Below are 14,587 nucleotides of genomic sequence, written 5' to 3' on the forward strand. Positions count from 1 at the left end.
AGAGCAGAAGATGGTGATTTTACCTGTTAAAGGTGAAATGAATCAATTTAAATCATTGTCTGTTTTGCCTCAAGGCAAGACAAGTGCAAACACACCTTTCCCAACTCTACTGGAATGTGGTATGGGACAGAGGAGAGAGCAAGTTTACAACACTATGTATCACTGTGACTAAGAAAGGGAAAGAGAGGAAGTGCAGCCTGCGAAAACAAAGACTAGAATATGAGAACTAATGTAAGCAAGTGAGGGAAGGGTTTGGCAAGTGTATGTGTGGGAGTATAAGACGAGACCAAAGCCTGCACAGTAAATGGGCGTGGAGGTTTCACAGACAGTTTCACAACCAGGCTTCTCCCTTTAGTCATTTAACATAAATGGAACTGGGTTTCACAGTCACAGGTCATCTTTGAAGCGGTCGTCTCATATCACAGGACCGGTGTTTGGACAACCACGTGTGGAAAACTGAACTGAAACATTTAAGGAATATTTCTCTGGCTGCTGTTTTTACCTTAAACTGGATTCTTCCTAAGGACAATACACCTGCCTACTATCTCATTCAGACTTCAGTATCACTCTACTAACAAACGTGAGTGAGTTTAGACCGCGGAGCGCCAGGTTTGTACTTAAATTCAACCTTTAATTTTCATCAGGCTTTTTAATTTTGGTCATTCATTCATAATAACACCTTCAAAGTAGTTAGAAATACAGTTTTTAACATTTATGAAACAGAAACTTTCTTAATCAATTCACATTCCAGTCTTTACGCTGGACGGCACAGACCTGATTGTTCTTGCTGTTTACTACAATTCATTCACAGTTCTGTGTAATATTCCATGAACCTCAGTCCAACACTCTGTGGATACGTTTTCCCAAGAGTAAAAAAATCTCAGACTATGCTAGCGTGCTGTACGCCACTCTTTGATCAACTGAGAGATTAGATAAGTTACATTTCATGTTTTCATCTCACCATGACAACATGCCAACCAAGCAGGAAGTTTTAAAGTGTAATCTTACAAGTTTTTCAACTTTTTGTTTTACTTATTACTTATACACTGACACCATAGCCCATGTCACGCCATTTAAAGGCTACTTTCTGTTTCAACTTGGAAATACTCAGAACTCAAAATGCTCGCTTGAGGAAATACATTGTTTGGATATTTCTTTGAAGAACATGTTTAGACCCGTAGAGGGCATTTATTTCAAATTCTTATGACTTGGGATTGTCTTGTCCAGTTCAAAAACAACTAAAGCTGCCCAGAGGGAACTCATTTATTCAAGTATTAATACAAGATAAACACAAGTCTGGGAACACTTTTCTTTTCCCCTGCTTGTTCTTAAATGAACTGAGCACATGAACTGCCAGGACAAACAGTAAAAAACAAGTAGGGGCATTTGTCTCAATGGCAAGATTTGAGCTCTATTTCCAGCCCTCATATTCCCTTTAAGTAAGTGTTGGCAGATATATGTCAAAATGTTAAAACTGTTCTCTTCAGTGTGACAAACAGTGGAGAGACTGTGATTATGACATTAAATTATGTTCCCATGTTCAGAATACAAGCAGGAACATACCTTGGTTAAGCAACAGAAATTAAGTCAAATAACTTGTCTGGACATTGTTCTGAAAAGTGTAGGACAAATGTTCCTCACAGACTCAACAGTAAATAATTAAAACAAAATCAATATTTGCACAAAATTTTGAATAAGGGCAAAACTAGTTTCTGAAAACTCTCTATCTTGAAAAACAAACAATCCTGAGAGTAAACCACAACGAACAGCAACTCAAACAAATCATAATTCTTATTTGTAGTTGTGCATGCATCTAAATGCATCCTTCAAGTGAATCTTTCTTAAAAATTATATCATGTTTTGCAGAGATGTCAAAATCATCTGAGACAAGCATAGCAATGGAGGAAGAGGTGGCACTGAATACTATACCAGGGACAACTGACACAGAAAATGACACTTGCGATCAAGAAATCAGCAGCTCTGGAAAGAAGATGAAGTCCTGCTGCGATGACCAGCACCACAGGAAACTGGCCATCTGCAGCATCGTGTGTGGGATCTCCTGCATTGGAATCATAGCTCTGATAAATTCAGTCAAGGTATTTTTTTCTCTTTCCTTTTCTGCCCCAGGTTTTGTTTTAGGTGTCAATCAGTAAGTCACATATCCCAAATGAATGCGAACAACATATCACATCACTAAGTTAGCTGCTCTGTGGTGCGTAATCACGATTGATTTTCACTGGATACGGCATTTTCTCTGCTTAAAGAGGCGGCTAAAATTCTAAGAGTTACACTTGGGATTATTTTTACTTGCACATATTGTTGTGCGTATTTATTTGCTGGACTGTGTCTCCGACAATTAGTCCCTGATCCACAATATTGTTGTTCCTTCACTTAACAGGCTGAAAAGACGACAGATCGAACGGATGCAAAAAGGTTATCACAAAAGGCGAGAAAATTTGGCATCATCTCCATCGTGACATGGGTTTCCATTGTGGTGTCAATTCCCTTGCTAATGGGACTGATCTCGTATCTCATCACTTTTCAAGACTGAGCCAGACTGAGAAAATATCCAGTGGAGTGGCTTTTGTGATTTTGGATATTTATGGAGACAAAGCTACATATCAACGACTCAAATCATAAAGACATGAAGAAACTGGAAGTTACATGAAACACCCAAAAGACTGCATTAGTCTTTCTTGCTGTCACAGTTGATCCCAGTATGGAAAGTTGCATTAATATTTGAAATGTTTTTTTTATATGGTATAATATTTATTTAACAATATATGCACATATGGACAAATACAAATCTAAATGAGCATATAAAATACAGCACTGCCAATTTAAACATGACACTACATGACACATATACATATTAGAGTAGAACTCACTCTCTAGTAAGGACCCAGTAGACTCCTACCATTACAATTTAACATTCTAGGATATGGTATATATTTGCAGATAGTAAACAAGTTAATAAGTTAAGTCACTCTGTGAATCTAAAATGTTGCAAAGTAAACCTATTTACTAAGGACCGGGTCCCTACTGGATATAAAATGGCATGGCAGTGATCATGGCAGTGTTTCTTCAGGATCTTATTTGATCCTGCTCCTGTTGTGCCAACATTATCTTGGCATTATTGCATTGTTACCATATCAGCTTTATTTACGTCAAATGTATCCACATGTTGTACTTTTATACAAGCATATAAATACAATTTTATAAAAAAATAAAAAGACAAAAGTGTTTGTTCTCCAACTTCCTTGAACCATTTTGTCATGTCCTCATTTAAAAACAAACAAAAACATTAATGATTACAAACGAGGCTACAAAACATCAGTTTGAACAAATTTTACAGTTAAGGCAACCTCATTACAATTTGACCAAAATAAAACAAAAATACACACAGTAGTTTAACAAGGTACAATACAGTTACACACCACAGACAATCCAAAGAGAACCACAGATTTAAACAAACAAAAAAATTTACGAAACAATGCTCCCTGGAGTGTCATGTTGTCTTCATGTATCAGATTAAAAAAAATAAAATAAAAAAAAAAAGCAATAATGAAAATATAAATAATTGAATAACTGAAGAGGTTCTGTTCTGAACTGGGTAAATTGATTCATGCAGTCCAGGCTACGTGCAGACGCACCTAGTACTACATACTGTAAACGTCATGGGCAGACATTTTCGAAACTAGTTGCAGCGAATACAAATCTCTTGCTGGCATGTTTAAAAGTTATATTCTGCATTTAATAAAAAATAGCTGCCTTTACAAAAAATTTGCAATGATGCTGCAAGGTCCCACTACTAGTATTGATATCCTGCCTTCTTTCAAAACAAACAAAAGAAGAGTTGTTGTCATCTTGAGTCACCCTAGTAGGGAGTAGGTGCAGGTTTACTAATACTGGGTAAGAATGGGATTTATAAAAAATAATAATAATAAAATGATGTACTCCATTACGGTTTAAATGAAAACATCAACTTTTGTTTCAAGACAGTTTCACTTATCAGATGGGGACTGTCTGAGGGGAGAAATGGACGGTTTGACTATGGCAATTAATGAAAAAACAATATGTATACAAAGCATTTATCACTACATTTAAAACCAACTTCTATGAGGCAATGGTGCTATAATTTACTGTTGTTCAACTTGCAGGCTACAACTGCTACAAAATGGACAGTATAATTCTTCAACTGGAACATGTAACCACAACATTTATACATCGATTGTGCCGACAAAAAAAAAAAAAAAAGAGCTGGAAGACTCACGTGAATCTTCATGTTGAAATACTTATTTACACAATATTAAATCTCTGATGGCTACCAAACCACTTGAGACATTTGTCAGCTTTCTTTCTGATCATGTATCAACCACAAATTCAGCTGATCGAGCTTTGCACAGAGCAATGAGTCCACATCCTGTATACTCAGAGGCGGTTCGTCTTTAGCAAAGCTCCCTCGTCTTGTCCTGGATGAGGAAATTACCGGCTTTCCAACTCCAACTAGAGGCTTCTTTGGTTTTCTAGACTCACCAACCTCCAGGAACTTCAAAAATCGCTTGACACGCCTCGGCCCAAACCAGGACTCAGAACCATTTTTGCGATTGAGAGGCACCTCAAATATGGTTTCCAGACGGCTGAAACACAAGTGAGAAATGCAAATAAATGTTAGATTTCTGAGTACAGACAAGAGAATATGTATTACGAATGATGCACAAATACACTCACACGCTAATTTAGATACTATGACCTTTCTTCTGCTGCCACCATCTGGTCAAACTAAGCTTTGAGTTTTGTTGTTTCACTAACAGCAGCTGTCTGAAGCTGTAGCCATGTCCCAAATGCGCACACAACACAACTATTAAGGGAAGGCAGTATGCAGCCAGTGTCAACACACTACAGATACGTAGATTTTAATATGGGGTATCTGAGGAAGCCTATCGAGTAGGGGCCAGAATCTGGTGAATATTAACTTGTAACAAAAATGCTCCTGTAGTGACTAACAAAATGAAACAATAACTGCCAAATAACCAATGTAGAAAGTGCTGCATCCTTTTACTTATGGTACAAAAAGAGATGCTGATGTGCATAAGGTGTAGACACTTCACAAGTTTAAATTCTTATTCTTCATATTTGTCCATGATTCATTCTGCACAATGACGACAAACCCAAACATACAGCCAGAGCCATAAAGAACTACATACAGTAACAAGAAGACCAAAGTCAAGGCGCGCGCACACATAAAACAGCATTGTTCTTGGTTCGGAGGCAGAGGTAGTGATCCATTAGAGACAGCAACTGTTTATTTGCAGTCAGAATGCGAAACTGAGATCGGTTATCTAATGTTGATCTTACCTTTCAGGGGGTTTGCTGAAATTCTTATTGGTGTAGATTTCTTCCAAACTAAACTCCTTCTTTTTTAGCCTGCAATATATCAGAGGAAAAAACAATGTTGCAATCAGTCTGAATATTGATTAGAAAGTGGTCAATACACAACACATGCGTATTGACATTAAGTCACTCAATGCTGGGTCAGAGTGTAAGCCAGTAGAATTCATCCTACTTCTATATACAAACCCGATATGAGGCAGAGGACTATCTAACAGTGCTGCCTGAATGGGTTTCATTTGCAGCTCATGATTAAACATGAACTTGATTTTCTTTACTTACTTCATCACAGACAACATAACCCATGCAAACTTTGCATGTGACACAGGCTCCATTGACTTCTAAGAAAATATTTACTGTGAACATGCTGTGTGAATTAACTTTAAATTACTACTATTTCTTTAGGCACTACGGAAACAAGGAATTGTGCTTACTCTGGCAATAGTCTTATCTGTGATAAGTATCTCTCTAGCTAACCCCGCTGTTTGTTCATGTTCAGGAAAGAAGTCAAGGACAAAAAAACATTTCACAAACAGATTTGTCAGTTAAAACTATGCCATGAGGTACAATGCTTACTACACATATACCAAAATACCTGATTGGTTTGGGCAAGCCCATGGGTGTCAGGTTGTTCTGGGGTTTGGGTAAAGTTTTCCGAATCCGGATGGAGGACACCTTTCCTTGTTTGTCATGATTTTGCACAACCTGTGACAAAGACCAAGATTAATAGAAAATATGACCGCAGGATAAGGATAGTCACATTTTTTTTAGAGATTTAACACAGAGTAAACAAACAATTATGAAAGTAGGATCTTTTGTGGTGCCGTTATATTAAACTGTTATCTATATGCATATGGTAAAGTGGAGACAGACTTTAAAATGATACAGTTTAACTCAACACTAAAGACAAATGCAAATGCAAAATCTTTAGTACAAGACTGCATAGTGTTTACCTTGATTTCTGAATCTGACAGAGCCTTTTCTTCTCTCAACCCAACATCTTCAAACTCCTGACTGGAAGAGCTTGTGTCCTCCCCATCATCCTCCTCCTCCTCACTCTGTTGTCTTCTCTCAATCTCACACTCCAAAGGATTCCTACTTTGAAAGAAGCCAAGAGTTAATATCAGCACAGCTTTATTAACTTGGAGCATCATTGGTATAGCAGCTCACCACAGACTTTAAAAAGTGTTTTACCTTTTATTAGAATCCAAGGTAGCACCAGAGGAGTCAGTTCTTGGAGTAATTCCTGAAAGGTGCCATGTGGAGCTCAGTGGGGACGACAGAGAGGAAGATGTGGGAGAAGAAACATGACTGGAAGTGCTGGGGCTGGCAGTGGTTCCTCTGCTGTCAGCTTTCTTGGAAAGAAAAGCCAAGGGACTTGAAAGGAAGCAAGAAGCAAGAACTGAGAGGGAAGTGCTGGGGGAAAGTGCAATACTAGGAGACAGGTGTTGAGTGGCAGGGTCATATGGTGCAGATCTTCGTGATGGGTACACCTCCTTGCGAAGACACAGAGGGGCAATCTCCCTCTCCACTTCCACACTGCAGACTGTGTGTCGACGAGCTCGATGCAGGGATTTGTGAGCATGAGACACAAAAGGACTGTGGGAGGACTGGTGCTGGTGTGATGTATGAGTCCTGCTGTGATGTGGTGAATGCAATGACGTTCTCCAGGGCGTATCATTGGGATGGAGAGAGGGGATCTCTGGGCAAGAATAGCTACGCAGAAGACGCCTTGCCAAACGGTTTTCTGAAGACTGTATACTTGATATAGCTAGATCAGCATCCTCCATAGTGATAGATTTTGTGACCTCTTCACCTTTACGTGTCTTGCTAAGCAAAACCCTGCATTTTCTCCTTTGGTCATCTGCTCTCCTTGGTTTAACGTTAACTCTTCTTGCACTAGGCCTTAGCCGTGACAAAAAGAAGCTGTCATTGTTACAAACTTCTGAGTCTGTGGGTAATCTCTTCTGGTAATCAGAATTCTGTTCCATCCCATCTGTAACATGCTTCTCGGTGTTTAGCTGTACCGAACAGTCTGAATGGGATGGTGAAAATACAGGTTCAGCATTTCTTTCAAAAGGTGTCATTTCAAAATACACAGGATCTGTTGAGATTTTACCTTTGCCTAAATTACACTGGGTTTCTTTGGTTACCAGGGGAAGGCTGTTAATGCATTGCTTTGCTTCTTGAGTCCCAGTGGACACAGATGAACTGAAAGCACCTCTAAAGCCCTTTTTGGCTCTCTTGGACGGCTCACTCTGCCCTCTAGTCAAGTTCTCTTCTTTTTGAACATGCTCAGAGGTATTTAAATCTCCAGGCCTGAGTCCAAAGGGTTCCACTGACAGTACAGATGAGGTAGCGACCAAACTTGCTTGGTTTGGCGATTTCCTTTTTAGTGGTTTCTTGTTTATATTCCTGCACCTTTTTTTGTTCTCAAGCTGCTTTATACCAGGACGGAGAAAAACTTCAGGTATTGGCTCTTCAACCTGTTCTGAAGAAGTGATTGCCACAGTAGTTTCCAGATCCATACCATTGTCAATGGCACCAGGTTTACTAAGAACTTTTCTCATCTTTAGTCTTTTGCTGCCTTTTTGGCTTTCATCCGACAAACCACAGCTTTTATCCGATGAGCAAACCAACATATCAGGGAAATTTTCAGTCTGCGTTTGCAACACTGCTTCATTTATTGTAGCAACTTTTCCTTTCCCATTTACTCTTGTTGACACAGGCTTTCTTTTTCTAACAGGGTTGAGTGTTTCTTCCATATTCTCATTGGCATTTATTGACACAACTTGCGTTATTCCTCTCCATGTGTCACTATCTGAGGCCATGTTTATCAACTCAACTTTACAACTTTTTGGAGCCTCTGAATGCGCATCTGCCTTCGGTCTTTTCCTCCTTGCAGAATTTTGAAGATTATAGTCCAGTTTCTGGTCTCTCTTTTCTCTCCCAAAACCCGTAACTGAGCACACTTCAGGATTTATCTGACACTCTAGCTTCTGTGTCCTTTTATTAGCACAGTTGCTGGGGTTATTCTGCAGGCTTCGTTGAACTAAACAACATCTTTCTGTGTTCCCATCATCATGATCATCATCAGCCTGAAGACAGCCGTCATCGGGATCAGTGTAACAGACTGAGGAAGTCAGCTTTTTGCTAGTGCCACTCAAGACAGTGCTGTTTGAGTTGTGTTGAGCAAGCTCCTTGTCAGTGACCTCTGGGTCAGACTCTTCCTTGTCATCAGGTGTCTTATAGTTAACGCTCTTTAATTCAGATCTACATTTTCTAGGCAGAGGTTTTGGCTTACCAGCCATCTTGTCTTTCTCCAGATCACTGGACACCTTTAACTTGGATTCATGTAAGGCACTTGAAGAGGATCGTAACAGGATAGAAGGCCTAAGAGCAGACGAAACAGTTTCTGAAACCTGCTCGGAAACAATGCAAGGTAAGGGATGGTGTGGTGAAGGCATCAAATCAGGTGAGATTGTTTCCTTTTGATTTACTGCACATTCATCAGACAGTTCAGAGCTGCACGTTGCCAACTCCATACCAAAAAATAATTTTTTGGAAAATTTGGGAGTAACACTTTTTGTATTTTCTGCATCTTCTATGCCAATGTGTCCATGCTGATTGTCTTCAATATCCTGATTCCTGTTGCCAATTTGTTCTTCTGCATAAGGCATGTTGCTTGGCTCTGAGTGTTCAACATCAGCTGTTCCTTCAGCCTGTATTTCATACTCAGGAAGTTTGTCCGGATGATCCATGCACGGGGGAGGACTGTTTGCTGTGAAGAGTTTAACGGGGCTCATGACTATCTCTGTGAAACTGGCCATCTTTGCCTTGAATGACTGAAACAACGGACCAATCACCCATCCCTTCACGGCGGATGGATTTTCAACACCGTGTTCAACAGCTAATTTCCCACACGTATCCATGTCAGACTCAGCAGCATCAACATTCTGTGTGGCGTTTTCAGGAAAAGGCTCAACTACATTTTCATCTGGAGAGACATCTCTATTCTTTGGTGGCCTGCTCTGGTCTTTTTGCCTATAATATAAATGGAGACAAAGAGAAATCTGACACTTGCTGCATTTTAAATAACAGAATCATAAATCAGTTATAATAAATAAATTAAATGAATAAAAACACTAATTCATACTGCAATGTGTAAGACAAATAAAACACTTACACTCACAGCTAAATCATGCAAACACAGCAGTGAAAAATGTGTTGTCACACTTACTCATTTTGTTGTTCTGCTGTAAAACTAAAATCCAATCCATCCTGTAAAATAAAGACGTAAATATTTTACCGTTGTTTTCAGAATTAAGCATTAATTGGTTATACCTCAATATCAGCTGAGCTTCACATCCAAGAGATATTTATTCATGTATTTACACACTTCATGATACATCTTCTACATTGATAAACTCTCCCGTTCTTGTCAATTCATTTCAATCTCTTCATGGAAAAAAAAATATAATATTATACATACATACATATATATACATATATATATATATATATATATATATATATGTATAATAATTTAACAAAACAAATACAGACTTTCTAATACCAAATAAAAGACATACACTATATTACCAAAAGTATTCGCTCACCCATTCAAATGATCAGAATCAGGTGTTCTAATCACTTGGCCTGGCCCCAGGTGTATAAATTCAAGCACTCAGGCATGCAGACTGTGAAACAAGACATTTGTGAAAGAATGGGCCGCTCTCAGGAGCTCAGTGAATTCCAGCGTGGAACCGTCATAGGATGCCACTTGTGCAACAAATCCAGTCGTGAAATTTCCTCGCTCCTAAATATTCCACAGTCAACTGTCAGCTCTATTATAACAAAATGGAAGCGTTTGGGAAAAACAGCAACTCAGCCACGAAGTGGTAGGCCACGTAAAGTGACGGAGAGGGGTCAGCGGATGCTGAAGCGCATAGTGCAAAGAGGTCGCCGACTTTCTGCACAGTCAATTGCTACAGAGCTACAAACTTCATGTGACCTTCAGATTAGCCCAAGTACAGTACGCAGAGAGCTTCATGGAATGGGTTTCCATGGCCGAGCAGCTGCAGCCAAGCCACACATCACCAAGTGCAATGCAAGGCGTCGGATGCAATGGTGTAAAGCACGCCGCCACTGGCCTCTAGAGCAGTGGAGACGCGTTCTCTGGAGTGATGAATCACGCTTTTCCATCTGGCAATCTGATGGACGAGTCTGGGTTTGGAGGTTGCCAGGAGAACGGTACATTTCAGATTGCATTGTGCCAACTGTGAAATTTGGTGGAGGAGGAATTATGGTATGGGGTTGTTTTTCAGGAGCTGGGCTTGGCCCCTTAGGTTCCAGTGAAAGGAACATTGAATGCTTCAGGATACCAAAACATTTTGGACAATTCCATGCTCCCAACCTTGTGGGAACAGTTTGGAGCGGGCCCCTTCCTCTTCCAACATGACTGTGCACCAGTGCACAAAGCAAGGTCCATAAAGACGTGGATGACAGAGTCTGGTGTGGATGAACTTGACTGGCCTGCACAGAGTCCTGACCTGAACCCGATAGAACACCTTTGGGATGAATTAGAGCGGAGACTGAGAGCCAGGCCTTCTCGACCAACATCAGTGTGTGACCTCACCAATGCGCTTTTGGAAGAATGGTCAAAAATTCCTATAAACACTCTCCTCAACCTTGTGGACAGTCTTCCCAGAAGAGTTGAAGCTGTAATAGCTGCAAAAGGTGGACCGACATCATATTGAATTCTATGAGTTAGGAATGGGATGGCACTTCAGTTCATAGAATGAGTAACGGCAGGTGAGCGAATACTTTTGGTAATATAGTGTATGTGGTTGTATATAATGAACCTATGTATGCATAAGGAGCCAATAAAGATACACAATGCATTCTGTGATATCTGCTGTCTGTGTTATTAGGTCACATTTAGACAGTCAATTGCTTGTCTGTGTCAGACGCAGCAGACCGTGAAGGAGGATTAAATCAGCCAATTACCCCTCACACTCTGTTCACTGTACAGGTCTCCAGTGTTGCCATACAGAGTTTTACAGTGCAGCTGGTGCACACAGAGATTAGACACCGACGGCCTTATAACATGAAAAAAAAAATACCATCAGGAACATACAGACAGACTAAGACTCAGTCTGCCTCTCATCTCTCTCTCGATGCAATGCAAGAACATGTGGATTAAAGAATTTTAAACTGACCTCGTTTTGTTTCTCGTGTACATCTGTCCTTTCAACTCTCGGCTCCTTAGATTGTGACATTTGCACCTGTAAATTATAGAGACGCTGCATTAGCAGAGACTTATTTTGTTATTGAACAGCATCTAGATGAGATTTTTTAAGTTCAACTCCTACCATGATCTCCCTTTCTCTTTGTCTCTTCGTGGGGGCCGGATTCTGTCTGGACGGTTTCTGAGAGGCTTGGCTGTCTGTGTTACTCTGAGCTTTAGGAGTCTGAGCTCTGATCCCTTGAATACGATCACTCCTTCGGTGTCCAGATATGCCATCATTCGCACAGCTGTGAATGGATCCCAGAACAGAAAACTTAGCTAATATGCAGCAATTACTGTTACAAATACAGTGAGAAAAGCAGGCAGTATAAACAACGCTGTATCTGTATCAGTATAGTGTACCAGTATAGTCTGTACTACACTATTTAAGTTCTGACTGACATACACTGCTGCAGTATAACAAGAACATACATCATAATAAATCACATAATCTGGACTGCCAAAATGTGATAACTACTAGCCAGCTGCGAAACTGTATATGCATTTCTTACAAATACACTCTAGTATTTAAAAAAATAAAAATAGTCTTCTGCTCAGGTGGAACTACTGATGTCTACTGGCAAGCTGTTGGTGACTGAAGACAAAAAATAATGTTGTCGTTTTAAATACATCAGGACAGGTCCTGCTCATACATCTAAATCGACACCAAGAATAGCATGCTAGATTCCAGACTGAAAGACGAGTCACAGAGGCCGCTGGAATTTATTACATTTTCCTAAGATATGAGCCAAACGAATAATGGAATTAAAGTAAATGGATAACGACAATGCGTCTTCCTAAATCCATAGGCGCACAAAAAAGTGCCATAAAGCAAGAGGGGAATACACCAACAGCAAAAGAAACCAAAAGGTGCCAGAACAACTATACCTGGGAGTGATCGAGGAAAGGGAGAGGAGAGGTGATGGAGGTTCACTGTGGGGAGGTGCACTACAGAAAGGGTTTGGGGGAATAGCATCATCCATTGGACAAACTATCTGAGGGAGCGAGTCAGAGGGATAAGTCAACATCCCCTTGCTTTCGCTCTTTCTCCTTCTCTGGCCTTCTCTGTAAATAACAACTGAAAAAAAAACATGCGGGGTTTCACATCAATACAGAAGCAATTCAACAGAGGTTCTTAAAAACTCAGCTTCACTTACTTTGCTAAATTCTGGGATGGAAGTTTATTCTGAAATTGAGAAATGTAACAGTTAGTTAGTTTACATATTTGAAATGGCAGAACTAAAGTTAAACGGCCCACATTAAAAAAAAAATCGATAGCTAAAGATGTTTATGATAAAATGAATCAAGAAAAGCGGCAAATCGTCTCAGGTGAGAAACAAGGCTTTTGGGGTGTTGCACATTGGATCGAAAGCAACAACACACAGAAACTTGTCTGAAGGACAAAATTAAAATAAGCAAGACAAATGTTTTAATCGCAATCTCATCGTGGTATGGATTGGGAAACGCCATATAATCAACAACAGAACAATAATTAGATTTAAAGGAAAAACACAACTCTCATAGGACCGACTTTGAGCTCTCGGTGTTTTGAAGTCATTGCGGTTGGCACAGTCTTTTAGCGGAAAGTTGGAAAGCTTACAACCTAAAAGCAATGCTAATCTGACAAAGACGGCCACGTGGAAAATGGGAAATATCTCCGGTGTGCTATCATTGAAATATATCTCAGCGAATATTTTCAATCAAACGGGAGAGGCGGTTTGATCAAAATCGACCGTGGTCTACTTGCTGGAATTACCAGTCTAAATTCAAACTTTTATTCAGAAGCTAACGTAAGACAGCACCAGCCTATTTCGGATAACAGTTATAATAAAAATGTAGTGTACTAAACATTTCAGCCTGGTTGAAGCAGAGCTTTATTGTAACTCCGTCCACATTGCTTGGTTTGACTGACGACGATATTCATAGTGTGTGGCATACAGTTTCTGCACCAAGGTATAGTCGTAGCCGGGGAACTGTCATATCGTCAAACGTTCAACAATTTTTTTTGTGGCGTAACTTCACATATCCTACACTCGTCGTTTAGCTGCATATGGATACGGTAGCTAAAAAAAATAAACAAGCTTACCTTAAACGTTTAGCTGGACGGCAGAATAGTATTCCGACCTCGTCGTAAACAAGACATGCCGGACGGCGCCCTACCGCGACCCGCAAATGTATCTATCCGTTTTTACAAATCTAACAACCAGACAGACGGATCATCCAATCACAGCCCGACTTAGTTTTCCGCCTGGAAAGCCTTGTTGAAATCTGACCAATTAAAATAGGACTTTGAGGGTCATGGGTTGAGGGCAGCCAATAGCAATGCGAGGACGAATGGCTCATAAAAATTATAGTCCTCTTTTATGTCCTCGCATGACCCAGTCTGTTAAAAGACATTATTTTACAACGTACGCTTATTAACGTGGTATCTCATCACAGCACAATTTTATTTGTATTTGTATGCCAGTAAAAACATCATATTAACTATATATTATAACAATTATTTTTTATCGATACATTTGATTTTTGCTTAGACATAAGACGTAACAATATCTTGGATCATACAATGATGTCAAAAAAATATCAGATACATCCGAAACCTCATCCTTTTTTATCATGTGGGACTAATACCATCAGCATGCCAAAGCCAGCACTTAACAGCTACCGGCTAATAAAAGAAGTTGACAAACTACACAGCTCTGAACTGTGCATCCAAGGCCGTGCATTTTGCCAGGTTTCCCATGACTTAGATTAGAATGTAAAAGACAATTGATGACATTGTATATCGATTGCATGTTTAATAAATAAATATGCAATCGATGGAATAATTTATCTTTTAGCGGATCTTTTAATGGACTTTACAAATCCTGCAACACTGATGTAAAGTCATGTAAAGCACCTAACTTT

General features: G+C 39.7%; 1 protein-coding gene across 3 annotated transcripts; it reads right to left on the bottom strand.

The window, feature by feature from the left end:
* Window positions 1-2,551: 2,551 nt before the first annotated feature.
* On the bottom strand, window positions 2,552-13,854 carry prr14 (proline rich 14). Of its 3 annotated transcripts, none has more exons than XM_084570689.1 (11): window positions 13,767-13,854; window positions 12,838-12,866; window positions 12,569-12,758; window positions 11,766-11,928; window positions 11,613-11,678; window positions 9,632-9,672; window positions 6,586-9,435; window positions 6,345-6,486; window positions 5,987-6,096; window positions 5,359-5,427; window positions 2,552-4,640 (listed from the first exon to the last, which is right to left on the bottom strand). In XM_084570689.1, the coding sequence occupies exons 3-11, from the start codon at window positions 12,706-12,708 to the stop codon at window positions 4,349-4,351; spliced, it is 3,873 nt and encodes a 1,290-aa protein (XP_084426815.1). In that variant the 5' UTR covers window positions 12,709-12,758; window positions 12,838-12,866; window positions 13,767-13,854; the 3' UTR covers window positions 2,552-4,348. The 3 variants fall into 3 exon arrangements, with proteins under 3 accessions (XP_084426815.1, XP_084426814.1, XP_084426816.1); XM_084570688.1 differs by having other exon boundaries at window positions 6,345-6,489; XM_084570690.1 differs by lacking the exons at window positions 11,613-11,678; window positions 11,766-11,928; window positions 12,569-12,758; window positions 12,838-12,866; window positions 13,767-13,854 and adding an exon at window positions 10,011-10,660 and having other exon boundaries at window positions 6,345-6,489.
* Between the last annotated feature and the right edge of the window lie 733 nt (window positions 13,855-14,587).

Source organism: Chelon labrosus (genome assembly GCF_963514085.1).
Source record: "Chelon labrosus genome assembly, chromosome: 21".
Taxonomy (NCBI): Eukaryota; Metazoa; Chordata; class Actinopteri; order Mugiliformes; family Mugilidae; genus Chelon; species Chelon labrosus.